At 53.3% G+C, this 26,816-nt stretch overlaps 5 protein-coding genes across 5 annotated transcripts; 4 read left to right on the forward strand and 1 right to left on the reverse strand.

The window, feature by feature from the left end:
* Positions 1-1,882: 1,882 nt before the first annotated feature.
* On the forward strand, positions 1,883-17,743 carry P168DRAFT_237638 (histone acetyltransferase TRA1; the record flags this gene model as incomplete). The annotated part of the gene is made up of 11 exons (XM_024833567.1): positions 1,883-1,906; positions 2,045-2,377; positions 2,482-3,081; positions 3,138-3,491; positions 3,555-3,725; positions 3,779-3,906; positions 3,956-4,280; positions 5,780-5,870; positions 5,983-6,140; positions 6,236-17,008; positions 17,060-17,743. 11 exons carry the CDS (start codon positions 1,883-1,885, stop codon positions 17,741-17,743), a joined length of 13,641 nt encoding a protein of 4,546 aa, XP_024692390.1.
* Positions 17,744-18,234: 491 nt separating this feature from the next.
* On the forward strand, positions 18,235-21,266 carry P168DRAFT_311343 (anaphase promoting complex subunit CDC16). The gene is made up of 2 exons (XM_024839487.1): positions 18,235-18,552; positions 18,614-21,266. The coding sequence occupies exons 1-2, from the start codon at positions 18,456-18,458 to the stop codon at positions 20,869-20,871; spliced, it is 2,355 nt and encodes a 784-aa protein (XP_024692391.1). The 5' UTR covers positions 18,235-18,455; the 3' UTR covers positions 20,872-21,266.
* A 632-nt stretch (positions 21,267-21,898) lies between these two features.
* On the forward strand, positions 21,899-23,193 carry P168DRAFT_311344 (uncharacterized protein; the record flags this gene model as incomplete). Its single annotated transcript, XM_024839488.1, has 1 exon — positions 21,899-23,193. Exon 1 carries the CDS (start codon positions 21,949-21,951, stop codon positions 23,191-23,193), a length of 1,245 nt encoding a protein of 414 aa, XP_024692392.1. The 5' UTR covers positions 21,899-21,948.
* A 313-nt stretch (positions 23,194-23,506) lies between these two features.
* P168DRAFT_305124 (uncharacterized protein) lies at positions 23,507-24,986 on the reverse strand (the record flags this gene model as incomplete). Its single annotated transcript, XM_024838901.1, has 3 exons — positions 23,507-24,282; positions 24,808-24,847; positions 24,933-24,986. 3 exons carry the CDS (start codon positions 24,984-24,986, stop codon positions 23,657-23,659), a joined length of 720 nt encoding a protein of 239 aa, XP_024692393.1. The 3' UTR covers positions 23,507-23,656.
* Positions 24,987-25,306: 320 nt separating this feature from the next.
* Positions 25,307-26,285, forward strand: P168DRAFT_327839 (uncharacterized protein; the record flags this gene model as incomplete). Its single annotated transcript, XM_024841285.1, has 4 exons — positions 25,307-25,445; positions 25,507-25,530; positions 25,591-25,812; positions 25,864-26,285. 4 exons carry the CDS (start codon positions 25,307-25,309, stop codon positions 26,283-26,285), a joined length of 807 nt encoding a protein of 268 aa, XP_024692394.1.
* Between the last annotated feature and the right edge of the window lie 531 nt (positions 26,286-26,816).

Here is a 26,816-nt window from a genome sequence, read left to right on the forward strand (position 1 = left end):
CGGTGTATTTGTTTCTGAGTTGACTTGTTCTCTTTATCCTTGAGATATGCATAGCGCTCAAGTATGCGACTTATGGAATCACTTCCAAGGTGTCCCATTGCAGCGACGGCGTGACGTGCCTCGTGACCTTGTATTAATTAGTACTGCTATTTTAATCTCTTTACTCTTCTGATTGTATCAATAATGAGTGTCCCACAGGTATCAGCATATAAATCTCTTCTATCTTACACGGAATATAGCAGTAGAAATAGATCTGGATCCAGTGGCAGTTGATGTCGCCAAGAGAGCACTAACCATATAGCGTTAGCTCCAAAGATGGGTGGCTTACTCATATGATGAGGTAAGCAATTTCAACTCGATGCAACACGTGACCCAACGCGGATGGAAAAATGAAAAGAAACAGGACCGAAAGGGAGAAAGGTGTATATCTGGCAGTATGACCATTCAAAATGACTGGGACTGGGATGGTCTCGACTCCAGTTCAAACACGACGGTCCGGTAAGATGGGCAAAGCTGAAGGGCCCCTTACAGGAAGTAGGAGGGGTCCTGACTTTAATCATAGCCAGACGAATAAAAACCCCCATTTGAACACCTGGAATAATACCACGTACCCAGTAATCCACGATATAAGAAATCATCCTTCTCCCTTCCTATTAGCCTGGGCTGTCTATAAATCGGACACTTTTGTTGATCCTAGTATGGGCTTATTATGATTAACATAATTATCTGATCACAACCATTCAAAACCTTCGAATCCATCTCTCTAAACCACACGTCCGAGCGCCTTTCAGCCACACTCCAATACTCTCTCTCTCTCTCTCTCCTTTCCCCCTCCTTTCTCAATCACCACTTCTTTTTTCTCTCCACGGTAATAACCCCACCGGGTGGACAAACCAACCTCATCTTTCTATCCTGTCTCAAGTGATCTCTCCCCCCCCCCTTTCTCCGGTGGATATAAATCTGGCTGGAACAATCCCCGGAGGCTTGACCAGGAAAACCCCCCCGCTTCGTCCAAGCCAACCCAGCCGCTAAGCGACACGGAAGACGATCGCCTACCGCCGACCTAGATTGAACCAACTAAATACTACGAAGGTATCGACCTGACCTACACTCCACTCCCCGACCACTCAGTGCACTCACGGTGTTTTCGATTGACTACTCGGGTACGAAGGTACACCAACGCTCCGGTGCTTAGTACTACTAGCTGCGACTTGCTTGCTACCACTCCCTGGACCGTCTTGGCTCAACTGCTCCCCTGCGCCTAAACATCCTCTCCCTCCAAAGTTGACCTCCCTCTCTCCCTCTTTGTCTCCTAATCCTATCCAGCTGGTTTTCATCCTGAGGTAAGTCTGAATACTTGCGATTAATTTCTGGTTCCCTTTCGTCGCGTTCGGTCGCCCGGTTGAAACTCCACCCGTCCTCCCCCGTCGTCGGTGTCTGGGTGGTTGTGTCGACAGCCCAAAGTCCGCAGAGTCTCGCTCGCTCTCCCGCCCGCCCTCCTGCTGGTGTTGGTGCTGGCCTGCCACCCGCCCTCTTTACCTACTGCTTTCCTCCCTCCTTGATACTGCCTTTCCCTCCCACCAGTCTTCTCCCCCCCCCCCCCCCCCCCCCCTCTCCCCGATCGGTTCGGTGCTTATTCATCGGATAATCTCTGTTCAATCGATCCGATTTGACCGGATTCTGCGTCGGTGCTGTTGTGGTGGAAATACTTATGTGGTCATGCCCCAGGCCCCGACATAAACAAATCGACCCGCCGTGGCTCTCCTGAACGACCCTCCGCACTTCCCAACCTCCCAATTCCGCCGGCTCGCGTGTGGCTTCCGGCTGCACTGGCATCGAGATTCTCGTTTGAGTACATGTGACGGTCCTATTTGCCGTGACAATGAAGGGTTTTAGACAGAGAGTGGTGAGTTTGTCTGGGTTGCTTCATCCCTCGTCCCATCCATTCCGCCCCCCTCCCCACCACCCACCGGGCCAAAAGACCTCATGGGCCACATCTCCTCAACTTCATGATTTCGCCTCCTCCCGACTAACACCCTTTCAGCATGAGCAGTTGTCGAGGGCAAAGGATGCGAATAAATCCTCGAAGAAAAAGGACGCCAACTCCCAGAACCAAGCCTCCATCGGAATTCACCATGCTCAGCAGTCCTCCTCTCCCAACCAAGGCACCCCGACCTCCTCCTCCACATCCGTGAACGATACCAGAGGGAAGTCGCCGGATAATGCTCCGCAGGCAGGGGCCTTTCCCGCAGGTCAGTACTCCATCCCGCAGGGCGCCGGTGTGGCTGGCCAACCTGTGAATAATGGAGGTCCAGGCACTCCCACCAAGCAAGGTCAGCAAGTGGCCCCGAGCTTGGTCATTAGCCCCAGCGGTCCGGTGAGTTTTCTTTCCACACCCCCTGATCCCCGTCTATCCGCCGTCTGGAGGATGTGCGACCGGGTTGAAGATCGTGATGCTCATTGTCGGTCGCTCCCGCACAGCATGCCCCTCCCCCCGGCGCCGCAGAGACGATGCCCGGTGATCTCGCTCCGCCCCGGAAGTCTCACGTCTTCGATCGCCTGCAAACGACCCCCAAGGATTTGTCGGAAGGGATCCGGACGCCCAAGCGCCAGCACTCGTCGCGCTTCGACATCTCTGACCAGCGTCAGCGGGAGCTGGAGAAACTCCCGGGGTTCCACGAGGTCCCCCCCAATCGCCGTCAGGACCTGTTCATGCAGAAGATCGACCAGTGCAACATCATCTTCGACTTCAATGACCCCACCGCGGATATGAAGTCGAAGGAGATCAAGCGGCTGGCGCTCCATGAGCTCCTGGACTACGTCGCCAACAACCGCTCCGTCATCACGGAGCCCATGTACCCGCGCGTCGTCGAGATGTTCGCCAAGAACCTCTTCCGGCCGATCCCCCCGCCCGTGACGCCCCAAGGCGAGGCGTTCGACCCGGAGGAGGACGAGCCGGTCTTGGAGGTCGCCTGGCCGCACATCCAGGTGGTCTACGAATTTTTCCTGCGGTTCATCGAGAGTCAGGACTTCAACACGAACATCGCGAAAGCGTATATCGATCATCACTTCGTTCTTCAGGTAGGCTTTCGGGTGGCGGTGGACCCCCATGGGCTGTGTTGTTAACCGCGTTGCAGTTATTGGAGCTCTTTGACTCGGAAGATCCCCGGGAGCGGGATTTCCTTAAGACCACCTTGCATCGGATCTACGGAAAATTCTTAAACCTGCGCTCGTATATCCGTCGATCCATCAACAACGTCTTCTTCCAATTCACGTACGAGACCGAGCGCTTCAACGGGATTGCCGAGTTACTGGAGATCTTGGGGTCGATTATCAATGGCTTCGCCCTGCCGCTCAAGGAGGAGCACAAGCTTTTCTTGACGCGTGTATTGATTCCCCTGCACAAGGTCAAGAGTCTGAGCATGTATCATCCGCAGCTCGCCTATTGTATTGTTCAGTTCCTGGAGAAGGACTCTTCCCTAACAGAAGAGGTGAGGCTTCCGTCGTCGGAACACGCGCTCCAATCCCGCAACCACCTTGCTGACCCATCCTAGGTGGTCATGGGCCTACTCCGCTACTGGCCTAAGACGAACAGCACCAAGGAAGTGATGTTCTTGAATGAGGTCGAGGACATCTTCGAAGTGATGGATCCGGCAGAGTTCGCCAAGGTCCAAGAGCCCTTGTTCCAGCAACTGGCCAAGTCGGTGGCTAGTCCGCACTTCCAGGTCCGTATCCCCCATAGTACCCCTTGGTCTAAGTCTGTTGCTGAATTTATTAGGTTGCCGAGCGTGGACTCTACTTCTGGAACAACGAATATTTCTGCAACCTTGTTAGCGACAATGTCGAGACCATCCTGCCGATCATGTTCGCCCCGCTGTACGAGAACTCGAAGGGCCACTGGAATAGGTATGTCCCGATCCGCCCGGGCTGACTGTCCGCCACTAACAACCCCTAGAACCATCCACAGCATGGTATTCAATGCGATGAAGATGTTCATGGAAATCAACCCCCGCCTGTTCGATGAATGTTCCCACGAATACAACGAGCGGCAAAACAGCGCCGAACATCGCGAGCGGGAGAGACAGAGCCGGTGGGAGAAGCTCGCCGCACAGGCTCAGGACAGGAAGAATGGCATTCCTGCGCCTGCCCCGGCTCCCAGCGCCTCTAGCGCGGAAATTTCGGTCCACTTGGATGATGTCGATGCCCTCACTCAAGACAGCCAGAAACGCCTTAATGCTCTGAAGCTGGACGAGCCGAACTCTAGCAAGGATCGACGGGGGGTGCCAGCCACGGTTAGTTCCATTGATCTCTAGTTACCCCCCGCCCGCGACCGTTCTCTTTTGCCTACAATCTTGCTCCCTCCTGTCCAAGGAGCGTGCTTTTCGTGTTTCGTTATTGTCTTTTGCTAAGATCGTGTTATTTCGGGTTGACAGCAAGCGTGATTCTAACGTTGGAACGTCCGTTTACTCCAGAGACCGCGCCGGGGCTCCGTTGATGGTGCTAGAAGGCGACGAAGTGGTAGCGGCAGCGAGATTCGAACCCGACGACGATCCGGCTCTGGATCTGCCGTGATGCTGTCACGAAGCAACTCGACTAAATAATGACGGGGTTGCAAAGAACTAGCCCCTTGCATTTCCACGGCGATGGAACATCGACCATACTGCGATGGAAGTGTCCTTGTTTTCGTGGATTGACGGACTATACGATTCGACCCCCGGTTCCACCCTGTGTTGCCTTCATCTCTCCTCCTTACCCTTCTTCTTCTTCTCCAACCCCCCTTTTTATTAACTTCTCTTATTTCCTCCCCCCTTTATTATCTTTTCTTTTCTGATGTGTTCATTTCATTTATGTGTACATGGCTTTTGACATTCTTCTCTCCGCGCGCGGCGCTGTTTTTCAGTCCGCAATTTTTTGAGCGGACGCTTGAGTTTGGACTATTAGAACTGTGTTCGGGTCTGGAAAACGGGTGCGAATGGCGTTTCCCTTCATCGACATTGATGTCGATAATTTTTTCTCTGTCTTCATTTTCTTTGTCCTTTTCTTCTAATTTTTTTACTTTTTTTTTTTTTTTTTTTCTGAGACCATGGCATACCCGTGTCTTCTTCCACCCTTCCACATAGACAATGACATGATTGATGCCTCGGCTTTTTGGCACCTACTTTTTTTCTGGAAGGGGAGAGGGGAACCACGTGCCCTTAAGCGACCGAACCCCTGTCGATGACCCCAGGTCCGGGAACCCAAACCCCAGATAGGTCGAGTAGACGCGGGATAGGTTATAGACGCGCGCCAGTCGGCCAGGATCAATTAAAGGCCGTACCTTCCTAATACGGCCTAGTGTATTGTTCGGGGTCTCTGCGATACCCGCGTTTCTCTGCCCTGTTGCTTTTGCTCGGGTTCGATTTGTAGGCGTTCAATTTGCGCGCAGTCTGCCCATCTCCGTCCTTCACTTGCTCCCTCTCCACTCGTCTCGAAGGCAGCTCTCTTCGCTCCGCTCCTTACCCGTTGTCCTTCGACTTTCACATCTTCTCTTCTTTTCCTATACCCATTCCGTTCCAGCGAGGGAGTTTAATGTCTTGAAAACATCCCCCCCCCGGTTTTAAGCATTTCCGTTGCCCTGCCTGATGCAGCATCCTCCGCCGCCGGGTGAATAACGAACTATTGCCTCCGCCCTCCCTCCTCCGTTGCCTGTCCCGCATGCGCACGCCATCTACGGAAACTACTGTGCTGGCTTTCGACCTCGGCCGGCCGTGTGGCCTGGCAGTTTAATTGATTCTACAAGAGCGGGTTGAGGAGCTCCCCCCGGAGGGGTTTCTTAACTATGGAGCGCAATATCGATATCTATGCTAGCAAGCTGGGGGACGAGCAGCTTGGTATGTTGGTCGCTGCGCCCTGCGGTCGATTGGCTTGCAGAGAGCTTCTGCTTCCCAGTTGATGTCGCGCCGGTGGTGGTGTGTTGTTGTCCTTGCTGACTTTGTGACTCAGATATCAAGATTAGGGCCAATGTCGCTGTCGAATTACGGGATAATATCGAGCCCTTGTGCTCGGGTGCGAGCTATCCGATATTCCTCTCGAAGTTATGGCCCGTCTTTAAGAATATCTTGCGGGGTGAGCCCGTGTTCATCACGATGTCTGTTGAGCAGGTGCGTATTGTGTTGGGGTTCGATCTGTTGATCGGTGGTGGTGATGGGTTGGTTGGTTCAATGGATGGCAGCTGATACTCTCGTCTCGCCGGCAGAAATTCCGCAACTGCATTCTCGAGACACTACACCGATTACCCGTCGCTTCTCCCGATGTGGAACCCTACGCCGCGGATATGGTTGATTTGTTGATGGATCTGGTCCGGATCGAGAACGAAGAGAATGCTGTTCTCTGTATGAAGACCATCATGGATGTGGAGCGCAACCAACCCAAGGCGACTGCTCTTCAGGTGCAACCGTTCTTAGAGCTCATCCAGGAGATGTTCCAGACCATGGAGCAGGTCGTCCGCGATACTTTTGATACCCCCACTCAGTCCACGCCCGCGGGAATGCCGTCAACCCCCAGCGCCATAGCACAGACCTTCCAGTCCCCGCGACCCAGCTCCCCCGCCACGTCTGTATCGGACTTGGGACCGGACCAGCATGCCAACAATGTCCTGCTCAAGGGCATGCAGTCGTTCAAGGTGTTGGCAGAATGCCCGATAATCGTCGTCTCCATCTTCCAAACGCACCGCAACTCTGTTGCCGCCAATGTGAAGCTTTTCGTGCCGCTTATCAAGAGTATATTGCTTCTCCAAGCCAAGCCGCAGGAGAAAGCTCATGCGGAAGCCGCCGCCCAAGGGAAGATCTTTACAGGCGTGTGTCGGGAAATTAAGAACCGTCCCGCGTTTGGGGAGTTCATCACAGCGCAGGTCAAGACCATGAGCTTCCTGGCCTACCTCTTACGGGTGTATGCGCAGCAGCTGCAGGATTTCCTACCTACATTGCCGTCGGTCGTGGTTCGTCTTCTCCAGGATTGCCCCCGGGAGAAGTCCAGCGCCCGCAAGGAACTGCTCGTTGCCATTCGTCATATTATCAACTTCAACTACCGAAAGATCTTCCTGGAGAAGATCGACGAGCTTCTTGACGAGCGGACCTTGATTGGCGACGGCCTCACAGTCTACGAAACGATGAGGCCTCTGGCTTATAGCATGCTGGCGGATCTCATCCACCATGTCCGAGACCACTTGTCGCGCGACCAGATCCGGCGTACGGTCGAGGTGTATACGAAGAACCTGCATGATGATTTCCCCGGTACAAGCTTCCAGACAATGAGCGCGAAGCTGCTGTTGAACATGGCGGAGAAGATCTCCAAGCTGGACGATAAGCGTGAGGCACGCTACTTCTTGATCATGATCCTGGATGCCATCGGTGACAAGTTTGCATCCATGAACCACCAGTTCAACAACGCTGTAAAGGTTTCAAAGATGTACAAGGAGACGAAGAAGGACATCGAGCCTTGTCCGGAGCGGTATCTGGCTGACAAGGACCATCCCCCGGATTGGGATGAGATTGATATCTTCTCCGCCTCACCGATCAAGACGTCTAATCCTCGTGATCGTGGTGGGGACCCGGTATCTGACAACATCTTCTTGTTCAGGAACCTCATCAATGGCCTGAAGAATATCTTCCACCAGCTCAAGAACTGCAACCCCGATAATATCCAGATCGACCCGAATAATGTCCCGATCAACTGGGCAGAGGTTTCATATGGATATAACGCCGAGGAAGTGCGCGTCATTAAGAAGCTTTTCCATGAGGGTGCCCGTGTGTTCAAGTACTACGGCGTGGACCAGTCGCCGCCAGATGTGAACTATTCTTCTCCTTTCGATTTCCTTGCCAGCCAATACACGGCTCCAATGTCACGAGAGGAGAAGGAGCTTCTGGAGAGCTTTGGGACTGTCTTCCACTGCATTGACACGGCGACCTTTTACGAGGTCTTCCATTCGGAGATCCCGTATCTGCATGAGCTCATGTTCGACCACGGGGCTTTGCTCCATCTACCGCAGTTCTTCCTCGCCAGCGAAGCTACATCCCCGGCATTCTCAGGCATGGTGCTCCAGTACCTGATGGAACGTATCCATGAAGTCGGAACCGCTGACATGACGAGGGCGAAAATCTTGCTGAGGATGTTCAAACTGTCATTCATGGCCGTGACCCTCTTCTCTGCACAGAATGAACAAGTCCTGCATCCTCATGTCACCAAGATCGTCACCAAGTGTATTGAGCTTTCGGTGACCGCCGAGGAACCCATGAATTACTTTCTCCTTCTGCGCTCCCTCTTCCGCAGCATTGGCGGCGGCCGCTTTGAGCTCCTGTATAAAGAGATCCTCCCGCTGCTAGAGATGCTCCTCGAGACGTTTAATAACCTTCTTCTTGCTGCTCGGAAGCCTCAAGAGCGGGATCTTTACGTCGAGCTTACTCTTACTGTGCCTGCCCGCCTCAGCCACCTGTTACCGCACTTGAGCTATCTTATGCGGCCAATCGTGGTAGCGCTACGGGCAGATTCAGACCTCGTCGGACAGGGGCTGAGAACCCTTGAGCTTTGCGTGGACAATCTCACGGCTGACTACCTCGACCCAATTATGGCGCCTATAATGGATGAATTGATGACAGCGCTTTGGGATCACTTGCGGCCCCACCCCTATAATCATTTCCATGCGCACACGACGATGAGGATCTTGGGCAAACTTGGCGGGCGCAACAGGAAATTCCTCAATCACCCCCCTGACTTGTCGTTTGAGCAATACACGGATGATGCTCCAAGCTTTGACATGAAGCTTATCGGCCCCAGTGAAAAACGACCTTTCCCAATTGCAGTCGGCATTGATCTTGCAATTGCCAAGTTGATGGAAAATCCCAGGACTGCCTCGACAAAGGCGCCGCAAGATCCGGACAAGCCGTCCAGCTTGTTCTATAAACAGCAGGCCTTCCGCATGGTTTCCTCGCAGCTGAAGCTCTACATCGGCTATGAAACCATCCCCGAGGATCTGGCCTCGCTCATTCGTCTCGGCGCCAATGATTTGTTCGAGAACAAAACCACCGGCATGCCCGACATCATGGAAAGGTCCGAGAGGTCCAGTTCGATTCCAAAGAAGCAGGCGCAGGAAGGTTCCCTGAAGAAGCTCCTAAAGGCTTGCATATTTGCCACCACTGTCCCTGAACTCGAGCAGACCGCGACAGCTTTTGTGGCTGATGTTTGCAAGCATTTTGCTATCGTTGAAGTTGGACGGGCCCTGGCTCAAGTCCGACACAGCCGAAAGCCTTTCGATGTGTCTAGCGGCGAGGGTCCTGTGTACCTCGACTCCCGACTGCTTGCTGATGCGCTGGTTGAGTCGCTGTCTTCTGACTCCCCTTGCGTCCGTGAGAGTGGTCAAGCGGCCATGCAGGTCATGAAGGATGCCGCTGTCGTCATCTTCGGGTCGTCAGATCGCGCGTCAAAGCTTCCCTTCTTCCAGCATCTCGGTCGCATTTTCTGCCATAGTTGCTATAGCGAAGAATGGTTCACCAAGGCAGGTGGTAGTTTCGGTATCCACCTGTTCGCGACCGACCTTGACCTCGGCGATACTTGGATCTTTGAAAAGCAGCTCGAGTTCGTTCGCGCGCTGATGCATGTCATCAAGGATACCCCACCCGACCTTCCAGCCAGCACGAGGATCAGGGCCCAAGAGACCCTGGAACTGATCTTGAAGCGGTGCTGCAAGAACGCCTCCAAAGATGACCTCAAGAATGAGAAGGGTCGTCTCTACTCCCTTTGCGGCTCCTTCGTATTTGATCTTAGTCACATGAACAAGTATGTTAGGGAGGCCTCTCGCCTGAGCTTTTCGACCATGGCAGAAGTCCTCGGATGCCAAGTCCATGAGCTTATCTTCCCTGTTAAAGATCGTCTATTACAGTCCATCTTCAACAAACCCCTTCGCGCTCTGCCGTTCGCCACGCAGATTGGCTTCATCGATGCCATCACATTCTGCTTGAGTCTCCATAATAATATCTTGACCTTTAATGACCCCCTTAATCGCCTAATGCTGGAGTCCCTGGCACTTGCCGATGCGGATGATGAATCCCTTGCGCCAAAACCGAACGAGTTCAAGAACGCCGAGATGATTGTGAATTTGCGTGTTGCCTGTCTCCGGCTTCTGTCGATGGCAATGAGCTTCCAGGAATTCGCCAACCCCGCGCAGAACAGCAGTCGTGCTCGAATCATCTCCGTCTTCTTCAAGTCTCTCTATTCACGATCGCCGGAGGTGATCGAAGCTGCCAATGCTGGTCTACGGGATGTCTTGACGCAGACGAACAAACTCCCAAAGGATCTGCTGCAGAATGGTCTACGTCCTATCCTGATGAACCTCCAAGATCCGAAGCGGCTGAGCGTTGCGGGCCTCGATGGTCTTGCTCGCCTTTTAACGCTTTTGACGAATTATTTCAAGGTTGAAATTGGTGCGCGTCTTCTGGACCACATGAAGGTCATCGCGGATGATTCGATTCTGCAAAAGGTGTCTTTTAGTCTCGTTGAGCAGAGCCCGCCCATGAAGATTGTCGCGGCCATCTTCAATATTTTCCATCTTCTCCCGCCGGCTGCGACGTCATTCATGGAGCATCTTGTCAACAAGGTTTTGGAACTGGAAGAAACACTCCGGAGAACTTCCCACAGTCCTTTCCGGAAGCCCCTTGTCAAATACCTGAACCGTTACCCGAAGGAAAGCCTGGCGTTCTTCCTGGCTCGCTTCAAGGAGGAGCGTTTCGGCCGTTTCTTTGGGCAGATCCTGGACGACCCGGAAAGCGAAGCACTCCGTGCGGCAGTTGTTGCAGACACGGATGCATTGACATCAGCTGCTTTTGGACAAGACGTGGGTGAGGCCAAGAACACCGCAGCTATCAATGGGATCTGTGTGGTTCACTCCATATGCTCACACCAGCACACGAAACGCTGGCTGGTGTCGCATGCCGACCTACGGGCGAAGCTCCTCACCTTCGGACGGGATCTGGAGAGAAAGCTGCGCAATGACAAGCTTCCCGCCAGCGAACGCTTGAGGGTCGAGCAAGCACAGGACAAGTTGATGGAGATCTTCACCACCTACCTATCGGAGTCGGTACAGGATCTCGATTTCCTTTTCGAGGTTATGGATGGTCTTTCTGCAGATGAATTGAAGCACACCCTTGCCTTCCCGCGATTCATCTATAGCCATATAATCACCAACGAGTCCATCGACTACCGCCGCTCGGTGATTATGAGATGTCTTGATCTCTACGGCCAACGCTCGTGCTCGCAGAAGATGAAGACATTTGCCTTCCGAAACCTTGTCAATCCCATCTTCGCCATGGATGTGCAGGCGAATTGGAACAGCCCCGCGAACAGCCCCAAGTTGATGGACAAGAGCATGACCGAGTTCATCCAGAGCCGTCTGTGGAAGCCTCAGCTGTCGGATCTGAGCGAGGAGTCTAGCCAGGCTGGTGTTGATCATTCACGGATGGAGCTGCTTCAACTGTCGGCCTTGTTGATCAAGTACCACTCTCAAACAGTGCAGGACTCGCGCAAAGACATCATCAAGTTTGCGTGGAACTACATTCGCCTGGAGGACATTATCAATAAGTATGGTGCCTACGTTCTCATCAGCTACTTTATCGCGCATTACGAGACTCCTTTCAAGATTGTGGTCCAGGTCTATGTTGCTCTTTTGAAAGCGCACCAGAATGAAGGCAAAGCTCTTGTCACCCAGGCGTTGGATGTGCTCGCCCCTGTTCTCCCTAATAGGATTGTGTCTTTGAACACCCAGGCACCGGATGTACGATATCCGTTGTGGGCCAAGTGGCCGCGTCGCATCCTGGCGGAGGAGACTGCCAATTTACAGCAAGTCATGAGCATTTTCCAGTTCCTTGTGCGACAACCCGACCTGTTTTACGAGTCCCGCGAGCATTTTGTGCCTCTCATTGTTCCTTCTCTGATCAAGATTGCATCCCCGCCCAATTCATCAAATGATAGTAAGAAGCTTGCGCTGAACCTTATCAACCTCATCTGGCACTGGGAAGAGAAACGAGTGGTGCAGAGCCAGCCACCGGTGCCTAATGGTGTGCTTGACTCGCCGAATGCCAAGAAGCGCAAAATCGACGAGCAAGGCACTGCCTCTGCCTCTCCCATGGGAGCCACGACACCCCATTCCGCTCGCGAGCGGGGTGACTATGTGGTTCCTGCTGACCTCCGGGCCGCATTGACTAAATATCTCATTACCTTCATCACGACCATCCAAGAGCGGTTCATTGTTCCCGCGACCCGATATAGAGAAATGTCCTCGGCCAAGACTCAGCCGCCGGTGCAAACAGGCGATATGATCAAGAAGGCGGTTTATCTACTCAGAAACCTCCTGTCCCCGGAGTACTGGGGTGATCTTGATATTGATCTGTATCAGAAGGTCATGGAGCCCATTCTTGCTGGTGAGAAGGCGGACAAGCCGGACGACAAGCATACCACGAGTATGATCAATGCGCTGCAAGTTTTGCGCGTTTTGTTAGCAGACAAGCCGGATGACTGGATCGTGGCACGTGTGCCGGTCATTCAGAAGCTTTTCGAGAAGCCATTACGATCTGATAACCCAGAGATCCAAGATTCGCTCCATGGGCTTGAGGATGAGATGGATATCAGTCCGAAGTTGATCCCGCCAATCAAGCGTGTCCTGAACGCGCTTCCGGATGATCAACCGGAAGATGAGGACGCCATGGACATTGAGCACTCGCCGTCGGAATTCGTCGCATACCTATCCGCCATTGCAACCGAGACGCTCTCCGCCAACAATTATGTTTCGAGCTTGAATATTCTCTGGTCACTGTCTAAGAGCAAGCCGGCTGAAATGGATGGTCACATCCCCCAGGTCATGAAGGCGTTTTCCCAGAAACTGGCAAAGGAGCATGTGGCTGCATCCACCCAGAATGGGGGTCAATTAACTCCCGGAGGCAGACCCGCCGAAGGTGTCCCCGATCAACAAGAATTTGAGCTGGGCGTCGATCTGATCTTCAAGACTATCGAGTTGATCTCCGTCCGCATGTCTCACCTCGGCGAGCAACGACGCCCGTTCCTCAGTGTCCTCGCTCAGCTGGTGGAGCGTTCGCAGAACATCAAGCTTTGCAGCAAGATCCTGGGCATGGTTGAAGAGTGGATCTTCCATTCTACCGAGTCCTGGCCTACTCTTAAAGAAAAGACGGCCGTCTTGCACAAGATGCTGCTTTTCGAGACACGCACCGATAAGACGATGTTGAAAAAGTTCCTTAACCTGGTCATCCGAATTTACGAGGACTCGAAGATCACGAGGACGGAGCTCACTGTACGGCTGGAGCACGCGTTCTTGATCGGCACACGGGCGCAGGATGTCGAAATGCGCAACCGCTTTATGAATATTTTCGATCGGAGCTTGACCCGTCTTGCCAGCTCCCGGCTAAGCTATGTGTTGACCTGTCAGAACTGGGACACTCTTGCGGACTCTTTCTGGCTGGCGCAGGCGTCGCATCTGCTTTTGGGGTGCGTTGACATGACTGGGTCGGCCAGGCTGCATCCTGACGACTTCACTCTGTCTCCGCTCTCGTTCCTCTACAGTAATGCGGAGAAGGACTCGAGGAAAGCAGATGTCATGGTTGATACACAGCTGGAAACCTTCATCACTGATCGTAAGCGGTTCGTCGCCGACATCGGTGACGTCAAGGTTCGCGATCTTATGGAGCCGCTGTGCCAGTTGCAGCATACCGATCCCAACGTCAGTTACACCTTGTGGACTAGTCTTTTCCCCATGTTCTGGTCTATCTTGTCTCGGGAAGATCGCATCGATCTGGAGAAGGGGATGGTCACACTTCTCACGCGCGAGTATCATCAAAGACAGCTGGACAAGCGACCGAATGTTATCCAAGCTCTACTCGAAGGCGTTGTTCGCTCCAAGCCCCGTTTCAAGGTCCCTCCGCATGTCATGAAGTATCTCACTCGCACTTACGATGCGTGGTACACAGCTGCCATTTACCTGGAGGACTCCGCCATCAGCCCATTGATCGACACACCCACGGTCCGCGAGAGCAATCTCGACGCATTAGTTGAGATCTACGCAGGACTACAAGAAGAAGATTTCTTCTACGGTACTTGGCGGCGTCGGTGCAAGTTCGTTGAGACCAACGCCGCACTTTCCTATGAACAGCAGGGAATGTGGGACAAGGGACAACAGCTTTATGAAAATGCCCAAATCAAAGCTCGCTCTGGGGCGATGCCGTTCTCACAAGGCGAATACTTCTTGTGGGAGGACCATTGGCTTATCTGCGGGCAGAAGCTCCAGCAGTGGGAGATTCTCAGCGATTTCGCTAAGCATGAAAACCTGAACGATCTGCTTCTGGAGGCTGCGTGGAGGAACATTGAGAATTGGCAGAGTGAGGGCAACCGGGAGCAGCTCGAGTCTCTGATCAAGTCCGTGTCCGATGCGCCTACCCCGAGGCGGACTTTCTTCCAGGCGTTCATGGCTCTTCTTCAATGCCATATGAAGAAAGAGAACAGCACTCAAGAATTCAACGGCGTCTGCGATGAGTCGATCCAATTGTCTATCCGCAAGTGGCTGCAGCTGCCTAAGAGGATCACGAATGCGCACATCCCCATCTTGGAGCACTTCCAGCTTCTGGTGGAGCTTCATGATGCCAGCCACATCTGCGTCAGTCTGTCGCAGACCAATGAACGCAATCTGGATACGAAATCGGCTGAGCTGAAGCTGCTACTGGGCACGTGGCGAGACCGTCTCCCGAACCTGTGGGACGATATCAATGCCTGGCAGGACCTTGTCACTTGGCGGCAGCACATCTTCCAGCTTATCAACGCGACCTATCTGGGCTTGCTGCCTCCGCAGACCAACAATGTGGCGAGCAACTCATATGCGTACCGGGGTTACCATGAGACGGCGTGGATTATCAACCGCTTTGCTCATGTCGCACGGAAGCACCAGATGCCTGAAGTGTGCATCAATCAGCTGAGCCGCATCTACACGCTGCCGAATATCGAAATCCAGGAAGCGTTCCTGAAGCTGCGAGAGCAGGCCAAGTGCCACTACCAGAACCCCAAGGAACTCAACAGCGGGCTGGACGTGATCAACAACACGAACCTCAACTACTTCGGCGCGCAGCAGAAGGCGGAGTTCTACACGCTGAAGGGCATGTTCCTTGCCAAGCTCAACCATGTCAACGAGGCGAACGAAGCGTTTGGTGTCGCGTTATACTATGACTTGAGGCTCGGCAAGGCCTGGTATGAGTGGGGACAGTACAGCGATCAGCGGTTCAAGGCTGATCCGAGTGACCTGGAACTCGCCAGCAACGCCGTGAGCTGCTACCTCGAAGCAGCCCCGCTGTACAAGGGTGCAAAGACCAGGAAGTTGCTGAGTCGGATCCTGTGGCTGCTTAGTTTGGACAACGAAGAAGGACAGATTGCTGCTGCCTTTGAGAAGTTCAAGGGTGACACCCCAGTGTGGTATTGGATTACGTTCATTCCGCAGTTGTTGACAAGCTTGTCGCATCGGGAGGCCCGCCTTTGCAAGGCCATCCTGGTGAAGATCGCCAAGTTGTACCCGCAGGCGCTGTTCTTCTTACTCCGCACCAACAGGGAAGACATGCTGAACATCAAGAAACAGCATGATCAGAAGCAGGAGAAGCTGAACCGTGCTAGACAGCAACAGCAGCTGGCCTCGCCGCATACCAAGTCTTCGCCCTCTGTCACGGATGGGTCTCCTCAGCAGCCTGCTGCGGTCAAGAATCCCAATACTTCCACTCCCGTGCAGGGCCAGAGCGGTCTGGTCAACGGCCAGCAGAATCCAACTCCGCAGCCTCAGGGGTTGCCACAGGGCCAGAGCCCGCAGCTCAACATGCCCGGACAGGCCCAGTCCTCTCCTGCCCAGGGTCAATCTCAACCGCCGGGTTCTACGCCCGTCCAAGGCCAGACTCCCACCCTTGGCCAGGGGCAGATTCCGCCACCTCAAGGTCAGCAACCAGGCAACCTCCAGGTGCCAGGACAGGTTCCCATCCCCAATGGCACTGCCCAGCAGAATCAAACTTCTGGAGCCGAGCCGGAACGGGAGCCCCTTAAGAAGCCTTGGGAATACTCGGACGAGATCATGTCTGGACTCAAGACAGCCTTCCCGCTGCTCGCGCTTTCAATGGAGACCATGGTCGATCAGATCCACAAGAACTTCAAGTGCCCACCGGACGAGGACGCCTACCGCCTTATCGTCGCTCTGCTGAACGACGGTCTGGCGTATGTTGGTCGCATGCCAGGGTCTTATGCGCAGGACTTTAAGCTGCCGGCTGCTACGGAGGCGAACATCACGCGCTTCGCTGAGACCATCCTCCCTGCGCATATTCGCAAGTCCTTCGAAGCGGACTTCGTCATCAAGAAACCCACCATGTATGAGTACATCCAGAAGCTGCGTCGCTGGCGTGACAAGTTCGAGGAGAAACTCGACCGCCGGCCCCAGACTCAGTTCCTCGAGACGTACTCCCCTCATCTCACGGAGTTCCGATTCCTGAAGTTTGAGGAGGTGGAGGTCCCCGGACAGTATCTCCTGCATAAGGACAAGAACCAGGATTTTGTCCGTATCGATCGCTTCCTGCCTGATATCGATCTGGTGCGTGGGATTGGCGTGTGCCACCGTCGCTTGAAGATCCGTGGCCACGATGGTAGTGTGCATCCGTTTGCCGTCCAACACCCGGCGGCTCGACACTGCCGACGCGAAGAGCGGATTCTGCAGTTGTTCCGTATCTTCAACGGTCTTCTGGCCAAGCGCAAGGAGAGCCGCCGTCGCAATCTGTACTTCCATCTGCCTCTCATGGTGCCGCTGGCTCCCCATATTCGCTTGGTGCGCGACGATCCGTCCTACATCTCCATGCAGGGTATCTTTGAAGACTACTGCAGACGGGTTGGCATGAACAAGGACGAGCCTGTGCTCTTCACGATGGACAAGATGCGGTCGTTGGCCGAGACGAAACACAATGTAAGCCGACCCACCCTCATCACTTCCCGAACCATTACTGACACTTCCCAGCGGTCTCCGGAGCAGCAGCAGGTTCTTCGCACCGAAATCCTCACTGCCATCCAGGAGAAGTGGGTGCCGAGCACGGTTGTGCTGGACTACTTCCAGAAGACGTACCCCAACTTCTCGGACTTCTGGCTGTTCCGCCGGCAGTTCGCCTACCAGTATGCCGCCGTGGCGTTCATGACGTACGTGATGCACATGGGCAACCGGTATCCGAACAAGATCATGGTGTCGCGATCGACGGGCGATATCTGGGGCACCGAGCTGATCCCGGCCATCAACCCGGCCAAGGCATTCTTCTACAACCCGGAGCAGGTGCCCTTCCGCTTCACGCCCAACATCCAGACGTTGATGGGACCGATCGCCACAGAGGGTCTCTTCGCGTGCGCCCTGATGGCCATCGCGCGGTGCCTCACCGAACCGCGCCAGGAGCTCGAGCAACAACTGAGCATCTTCGTTCGCGACGAAATGATGTTCTGGGCGACAGCCCAACACCGCGGTACCCTCCCCGTGGCACAGCTGCGCGACCTGGTCTACAGCAACAGCGACGTCATCGTCAATCGCGCCGTCAGCCTCGCCAGTCCCCCCGAGGGCAACCTGCCCGCCAACCAGACCACCATCGATCTGATCTCCAAGGCCGTCAACCCGCAGTATCTGGCCTCGTGCGATGCCTTGTGGATGCCGTATCTGTGAAGACCGCGTTTCGTTTGCTGGGGAGGTTGGATCTGGACTATGTGGATGGCGTTAGCATTTGCTATATTTATGTTGTCGTTTGCTTTTTACTTTTTCTATTTTTTTCGTCGTGTGTTTCTTGCTTTGCTATTATGTTGTTTCCTTTTCCCCTTGGGGAGAGGTTGGGGGTTGTCGTCGAGTGGATTCGCATGGAGTAATTCTTTAGCGTGGCGTTTGGGGCATATTCTTAGTTGTGAAGAATCCGATGCTTATGAATTGAATTGTTGAATCTGAAGTATTTCTTGATTGTGTGTGTAAATGTCGACTTGTATACTTCGATTTTCTACTTTAGGCCACTGAGTCCAATGATAACTGCCCGATCGGGTAAAGTGTGGCACGGGATCGGCTTGGTTGGAATCTCCGACTGAGCTTGAATGATCTTGCGTCTTCTTTATTTGTCTTGCGATTCGCATAGCTCTCTCTTTGTTCTGTCTCTTATTTCTCTTTGTGGCGCTGATTCGATTTGCGGTCGCAAGTTCATTCAATCCCCCCCCCACTACTCCGGTGCGACACCAAAGTGGGACGCGTCTGTTTACCTCCGCCTCCGCCTCCGCCCTCCGTCCTCCGCACCTGGCGCCCCTCCACCCTTCTCTATTTGCTGATCCCATGCTCCACGACCGTACTTTGACGAGAAACGATTCGATACTGTGACTCTATCCCCAGATAAGTCGCCATGGAGAAATTCTTGCGCTCCTGGCGACAGGATGCGTTGAACCGCGGCCAGCATGACTCGGCCATCTACATTGGTGACAAGGTCCTAGCCTTGACGAGTGAGTGCAGCGCCTCCGCCCAGGAGAGACCAGAGATCTAGCTAACGGACTATATCATCAGATAGTGATTCCGACGCCTTCTGGCTCGCCCAAGTCCATTTCTCCAACAACAATTACACGCGCGCGTTGGCTCTGCTGTCGCGCAAAGACCTGATCTCGAGAAGCACCGCATGTCGATACCTCGCCGCCCACTGCTACATCAAACAGAACCAGTTCGAACAAGCGCTTTCTATCCTCGGCGACCATAACCCCACCCACCTCATCCGCACCAGCAACAACGGACACAGTCGGCGCAAGCTGCAGCACCTGAACGGACAGAGCCACGTCACGCTGCGCAACGGGAAGACGGCTACTTCGCGCATGGATCGGGCTGAGGCCGAACGCGAGGACGCGAGTCAGATTCGCTTCGAGGCGGCTATGTGTTATCTGCGGGGCCTGTGTTTCGCGAAGCAGAATGCGTTTGATCGCGCGCGCGATTGCTACAAGGATGCGGTGCGCATCGACGTGCAGTGCTTTGAGGCGTTTGACCAGCTGATGAAGAACTCGCTTATGTCACCCGCGGAAGAGCTGGAGTTTTTGGAGTCGCTGGATTTCGACGCCATCACTGCGTCGGATCCGTCCGTGGCGCAGGAGGCGGCTCACTTTACGAAGATGCTGTACACGACGCGGCTGTCGAAGTACTCTTCTCCGGCAATTCTGTCGGACGCTACTGAGACGCTGTCGACGCATTATAATTTGGCGGAGAATCCGGATATTCTGCTGTCGAGGGCTGAGGCTATGTATACGCAATGTCGGTTTGCGGAGGCGCTGGAACTGACCTCGTCTATTTTGTCGGCGGCGCAGCCGTCGTCGACTTCTCTGTCGGCTGCTACTACGCCGTATAACCCAGCGCAGAACCATCTGGGACATCCCCCGGCTGTGTATCCGTTACACCTCGCTTGTCTGTATGAGACAGGTGCTACGAATGCGCTATTCCTGCTATCTCACACCCTGGCCGATCATGCGCCGGAGGAACCGTATACCTATCTCGCAATTGGAGTCTACTACCTGTCCGTGTCTAAGATTGCTGAAGCACGGCGGTTCTTTTCCAAAGCGTCTCTGTTAGACCCACACTCGGCCGCGGCGTGGATTGGATTCGCGCACACATTCGCCGCCGAGGGGGAGCACGATCAAGCCATTGCGGCGTACAGCACTGCCGCTCGGCTATTCCAGGGCAGTCACCTGCCGCAGCTCTTCCTCGGGATGCAGCATCTCGCTTTGAACAACATGTCCCTGGCTCATGAGTATCTCTGCGCGGCTTATTCCATGTCGACCGGCGCCACATCTGGCGCGGTGCTCTCCATCCCCACGAACCCTTCAGGCGAGCTATCCCAGTTGGGCGGGGATCCCCTTGTACTCAACGAATTCGGCGTGGTCCTATACCACCAGAACCATCTCGAGGATTCCGTAGTCCTCTTCCGCCAAGCACTCTCACTGGCGGGCTCCCTGAACTGCGAGCCCGGCGCCTGGGTCGCGACACGGGCCAACATGGGACATGCGCTGCGCCGCATCGGTCGACTGACAGAGGCCTTAGTAGAATTCGACGAGTGTCTCCGCATCGGCGCCGCCGGGGCCAGCTTCGGGTATAGCCCCTTCCTCGGCGGCAGTGGCGGCAACGCAGCAGGGATGGCGTCCACCGGCGTCGGCGGCTACGAAGACCGCGGTCTGATCGGGTCTCTGCACAGCGCACGCGGTATCATCCTTCTAGAGCTGAACCGCACCATGGAAGCCGTCACGGCGCTACACGAGGCTGTCCGCGTACTAGGCGCCAGCGGAGGCGGCGACGCCGCCGGCGGGGCCGGAATCGCCGGCACGCTGCTGACGCGGGCGTTGGAGATCTGGTCAGACGAGGGGTACGACGCAGACGAAGCCCAGGCCGAGGAATCCGCCGCCCGCAGCTCCAACCGGTCCTCCCGCGACAAGGGCAAGAGCAAGGTATCGTCCCGCCGACGGGTCCCTGCCGAGGAGTCCTACCCCGACGAGTGGACCGACGAAGTCACGCATGTCGATTCCCAGCAAGGCGACGCTATCGGCGCGGGGCCCTTCGACGAGAAGGTCGAGATGGAGCTCGACGAGGACGCAGACGTCCTGATTAATCAGGCGATGAGGCGTGTGAAGGGTACGAAGACTCGTCGTCGGCTGGAGTTCAGCCCTGATGTAGTCGATGTTTCTTCTTCTGTGCATGAGACGCCTGTTGCTGATGATCACTATGATGGCGGTGGTGGTGGTGGGGGGCATCGGCGTCGGGGATCGCGGAATATTCGGAGTGCGAGGCAGTGATACCATGCGCCCTTTTTTCCTCTTTCCTTTTCTCACTCTTTTGTTTTGTCTTCTTTTGTTCTGTTTCCCCTTATGACTGGCTGCGTTATAGCTGGCGTTGGGTATTCCTGATTAGGCTCTATATCTGGCTTATGCTCTCTCTCTCTCTCTCCCCCCTGTTTTGAGTCATGCCATGGCATGGTCTGGCATCGCATGGCATTGGTATTGATATCGTCTACGGGCAGATGGAGTGATGGTTCTCTCTTGCATGGTGAATGGCGATGGTGACTGGCGTCTTGTTATCTTGTCTTGGTTTGGTAGGTTCGTCTGGTCATGCATGGCATTTGGTTGCGTGGATAGATAGGTTTTTGTTTCTGGGGGAGGCTGGTATGGTTAGTTAGGAGGATAGTTCTAATCCAGTGGATGTTCTTGAAGAAGCGTATAGATTTGTTTTCTGTATTGTAGTGTTGGGTGGTAGGGCGCTGTGATTATATGGTGAGTAGATTGTTTCCACAGGGGTGAGAATTTCTCGTTGTGGGCTGACTTGTATTTTCGTCTAGATATGTGAGGATCCCTAATAGACTCTGCTTGATCGAGGGAGAGTCGCACGTTTCCCTCCTGGCCCGTCGCAGCATGGATTGGAGTCAAGCACCCCCAACTCTCTCCTACAGTATTTGTCGTGATATACGGAAGTGAACAGGTACTATATCGACTGTACACTGGGACCAAGCGCGTGCGACGCGATATCGACAACCAATCCTGTATTTTCCTCTCCGGGAACCAGGACTAGAAAAAAACCTACTGTATGACAATAAGCAATACATGAAACCTTAAGAGGAGTCACAGTACGTATAGAGTTTGAATGTGTTCAAACTATGGACCTACGACCATGATACCTTCCTGGCGTAGCAGTGATTTGTCCGTCAGAGTGACGTAACGCCAGAGCGTGAATTCGCTACAAACGTTGGTTCTGTATTGCCCCTGTCTGTAGGAGTTAACAAAGCCAGTGTAGAGAGAAGAGTGCCAAGTCTTTGAATCAGATTCATACCATATACTGCATACCACAAACCACACACAGCTTCCATCACTAGCTCCACCATGTCCGCTTTGGAAAACATCCCCCCTTTATACGTCCCAAAGAAGCGCCCAGCCAAGGACATGGAAAAGCTCCAGGATGAGATGGACAAGGCCAGTAATGAACAGACACAGGCCCGGAAGAAACTAAAGGCTCATGGAAGTTTTGATGCCGAGTTTTGGAGTGCTGCTGTGAATGTAGAGTCAGCTTGTCTAACGAAGTCAAGGATCGCATCGGATATCTCATTGTCAGAATTCGAAGGGAGACAGGCGGACTGGGAGAAGACGGAAGAAGCACGGAGACTGTTTGCACAAATACGGGCGCAGATGCACCGGGTAGCTTCGTTTTCTCACCAGAGAGATTCTCTCTCTCTTTGCAAGTCCAAGGGAGGGCTGATAACGTCTTTCATGAAGCTCTTCACCTCCAGCCCGTTGGGGCTGAATATCAGGACAGGGGCCGGGCCCCGAGACTCCAAAACGCAGTCGAGCTTCAGGGCACAACTTCTCAAGGACTATGACAGTCTGGATGAGCAGGGAAATGCCTGGTGCCCCATTCTGGGGTGTTATTTGGATCCGGACAATGTCACTGCATCACACCTCTTTGCATACAAACATGGACAAGCGTCCATGGATGCCATCTTTGGCAAAATCTGTCCGCCGGAACTCTTTTCCTCGCGCAATGGATTGATAATGTCGGCTGCTGTCGAGAAGGTTTTTGATATCGGGGTACTTGTGATCGTCCCTGATATTCCTGACCGTCCGACTAAACAGGTGCTTTGCGGTTGGGTAAATGATGAAGTGCGGGAGTTCAAAATCCGCATCATCGACACAACATGGTCAAAGCTTGACCACTTCGTCGTAGGGACGACGAGGTGGAGAGACATGGATGGAAAGAAGCTGGAGTTCAGAGGGAACTACCGCCCAGCAGCCCGATACCTGTACTTCCACTACTGCGTTCAGATACTGCGAAGGGCCTGGAGGGCCGGACCTGGTCAGCAAGCGGTGTTTTCTCTCCAGGATGAGCTAGGGAAACTATTCTGGGGCACCCCCGGAAAGTATGTGGCAAGAAATATGCTCAAAGCATTTATTCAAGAGCTTGGGCATGAAGCGGATGATCTTCTTATTGGGGCGAGGGGCAGTGGGGGGGATGACAAGGTCCTTTTGAATATAGCAGCAACTCAGATTGCAGAGCAGAGTGTCGAAGAGGAGGATGGCGAAGATGAACACGACGAGGACGAGGAGGAGGACGAGGATGAGGATGAGGATTGATGATTAAGGCGGTGATACTTGTTGTATACTTAGTCTCTATTCTTAGGCAGCATTTGCTCAACAGAATTAATTGATTTCATTTCTACGAACTGGACTGATCCAGATAACTATCAATTATAGACACTCATATCTCTGATATATATTCTTTTTCATCGTATTCAAGCCTTCACTCGATGAGAGACTTTGATTCGTTCCTGCGTATTTATTGATATCAGGCTTCATAAGGCTTGCTGTCAACTACGAGTCAGATGGGATGGGTGGTCGGTTTGTCTACAATTTAAAGCTATTAGCGTAGCTATGAAACCAAATTTATCAGAGATATAATTCTTTTTGAGTGTTAAATATTTTCCAACGCTCTGTCCACTAATTGCTCATAACCTTCAAGCTCATATTAGCTAGTCATCTGTCCCTCGCCCCCATGATTCCCCCATATACTCCACTGTAAGATAGATCAAACAAAGCCTTACTCAAGCCCATACTGCTCCTTCGCATCCACAAAAGCCAAGTCCTGAAAGATGAAACTCGACAACAACAACGGAGCATCGTCCAAGCCGAAGAAGAACTTATCCATCTGCCGGACCTCCGGATCCTCCTTATTCCCCTCATCATCATCGGTATCATCCATGAACACAAACAGCAGACCCTTGTCCGCCCAGTCCCGCGTGGTCACGACGATAAACGCCGGCGGATACCAGCCAGCATTGCCTTCTGCCTCGCCACCGGAGACGGGAGTGATTTCCTTGTCCAGGTCGACGTGGGCCTGGACAACGTCCTTGAGCGACCTCCCGGCGATATTGTGCACTTTCGGGGCGCGCACGATGGGTTTCGGGTTATCGTTTTCGAGCCATTCTTTGTTGAGGGTCGTGAGAAGACTGTCCAGGTCTTCTGCTGGAAGATCAACGAGGGTGTATAGAGCGAAGGAGGCTTCATCCCAGCTGTACTGGCCGTAACGGCAGAGCGCGGGGCAGGTGGGGGGCAGAGAAAGGTCTGGAGCCATGGTCTTGGTCTGTCTTGGTTTGGCGTCTGTCGGGCGAGTTGAATGGTTGTTGATGATTACGGACTTCGACCCGATGTATGGGGGATTATGATCTGTGATCAGGTCAAGAGAATGGGTAGTACGCGTCTGTATATCATTCGAGAGGGGCTGAGACTAGGCCGCAACGAGGGAGGCCAATGAGGCTAAAGCGGGAACTGCTCGGCCAAATCCAGCCGTTTGATATGATCGTTCTCTCTATCCGGACAGTGAGACTACCTGTAAGGAATCACTAACTGATACGCTCTAAGCCAATAATCTACCCAGTTTGGACAGAGGAATTACCAATTGACTCAGGCGGCGCTGTCATCTCCTTCCTACATCATCTCGTAAGCATGTGATCCTCAGCCTTCAAGGTTGGTTGCTTGCATATTCGAACACCCAGCCTCGCGGACTGGCCCAGCAGGAAACAACCTTGCCGATCAATATCACTAGTTTGGCTAGGTTAATTGTGTGTTCCTCCTGAAGCTGGCTTAGAGACTCTCACTCTTCAATCACAAGTCAATCAGGATACTTCAGCTACTTGGCACGACAAGGATACCCCTACATTGGCGTCATACAATCAGGGCATATAAGCATACCTGGGAAAAGGAGGTTGCCTTGGGTTGGCACACCATAGAACTATATCCACCGCAAGTAACAGACAGCGGCAGGTTATTCGATCCGTTAAAGAACCCGAAACCATAGAAGATAGGTATAGAAAAACTTCATGGGATTGAGATGTAGGAATAGCAACGAATGTGAGCAACACCATTGCCATTGCGAGCACGAAACTAATTGAACCACTTCATTGCCTCAGATTATGCGAGGCTATTCATAGCCCCAGGCGAGTCCCGCAGCCTTACTGCTGCGAGGCGATCACACCACCTTCCTGTAATCCGTCTGGCCGTGTCGTATACGAATGAAGAGCCTTCAGAGGCAGGGCCTCCTCTGATTCTCTTGAGGTCTATATGACCAATTGAGGTATAAATAGGAACTCACTCCCAGTCGAAATAGAAGTAACAACAAGCAATCCATATCTTATATCTTCATATCTTCCCAATCGTTTGAAAAGGCAGTTGCAACAAATCAGACGACATCATGAAGTCTTCCCTCTTGTATTTAGGTCTCTGCATCCTCTCCCTGGGATCCGCACTCCCCGAGCCGGCTTCCAACAACCAGGCGTCGGCAAATGCGGTAAAGCGTCTAGTCTTTGACTGCGCTGATGGACAGGTCGGCGGTATGTGACCCACCTCCCTCGCAAGCTATGGAGACAGAGAACTGACAGCGATGTTGTGCAGATACTTGCCTGAATATGTGCTATGGTATGCTCGCTCTCCTGTCCGGCTACAATTGAAGCTGAATAATAACCCCCCTACGTCCAGGCGCAAAATGCAAGAGACTGGGCACCACACTCACCTGGGATCACCCGAATTATACCAACCAGGGCAAGCGCAGCCGTCTTGCCGGCTGTGGCTCTGGCAACAGATGTAGCAAACCCCCCTATGGCGCTGGATACCAGTGCGACGAGTTTCCGTTCAAGTCCGTCAAGGAGGCAGAAAAGGGCAACCAAGTCAACCGATGCGTCAAAAGACACTATAACAGCCGTGAGTCAAGTCATCCCTGCACCTATTGAGACCGTGGCTAACAGAATCCAGGCCAAGGAGGTGTCCTGCGGCAATTCTACTACTCCAATGGCAACTTCAAGGGCAAGGGCTGCGATGGGAAGGCCCCTTGTAAATTCAGCCTGTCCTTCAAGAACTTCAATAAGTATGGGTACTGCAAAAAGGGGGGAAGCTGCACGAACGACGGAAATGAATATACCAAGGCCGGACCGGCGAAGCGCGAAGAGGAGGTCGACGCCAGTGGCTATTACCGCCTTGGGAGCGGCGATGTTATCTATGTTCCTGACGGTGCGGCAGTGGGTGATTTGGTCTATAAGGCTAAATTCACCAACTCCAATGGGACCATGATTGCCGATGTTGCGACTCCGACTGATGACGATGATGAGATCGATGACGATGACGAGTTCGACGTTGAAGAAGATACCATTGTTGAAGAGGTTGAGGACTATGAATAGTTGCTCGATGCCTTTTCATAGACTTATGGCTTCCGCATGTGTTGTATGAGAGACTTTGTCAGGGTTGAGCTGGTAGACTGGAGTTTTCGAGTTATATTTTCTATATATAAAGCCTATGTTGGAATATAAGTCAGATTAAGCCCTATAACTACCATACGTTGGTCAACGTTTTGGCGTAGCGGTCATGATATGTTTCCATGGTAGCTCAAAGGCGTCCTTCCTATAGATATTCTTATTATGCTTGTTAAATCGAATAGTTTTGTTCGCCTTTTCGAATGCTGTCAACTGTGCATTTCGAGCCAGTGCTTGCTCTTTGTACCGAAAATGATAACATCCTGACCTCCTCTCTGGATCACGGACGTGTTTCAATGGTTGTTGGAGCTTAGAAGGGAAGCTTTGAGAGGCGGGTATCCAGTGAAGACAGGTGAGATCACCTGGCCTGCATGTAGATTGAAACCATGGGAAGTCGGTCAAGTTCTGGGTATCTACTAATCTCTAGCAACTTAGTCGTCGTGCAGCATGCACAGTTCA

This window comes from Aspergillus campestris, assembly GCF_002847485.1.
Source record: "Aspergillus campestris IBT 28561 chromosome Unknown P168scaffold_7, whole genome shotgun sequence".
NCBI classification, from domain to species: Eukaryota; Fungi; Ascomycota; class Eurotiomycetes; order Eurotiales; family Aspergillaceae; genus Aspergillus; species Aspergillus campestris.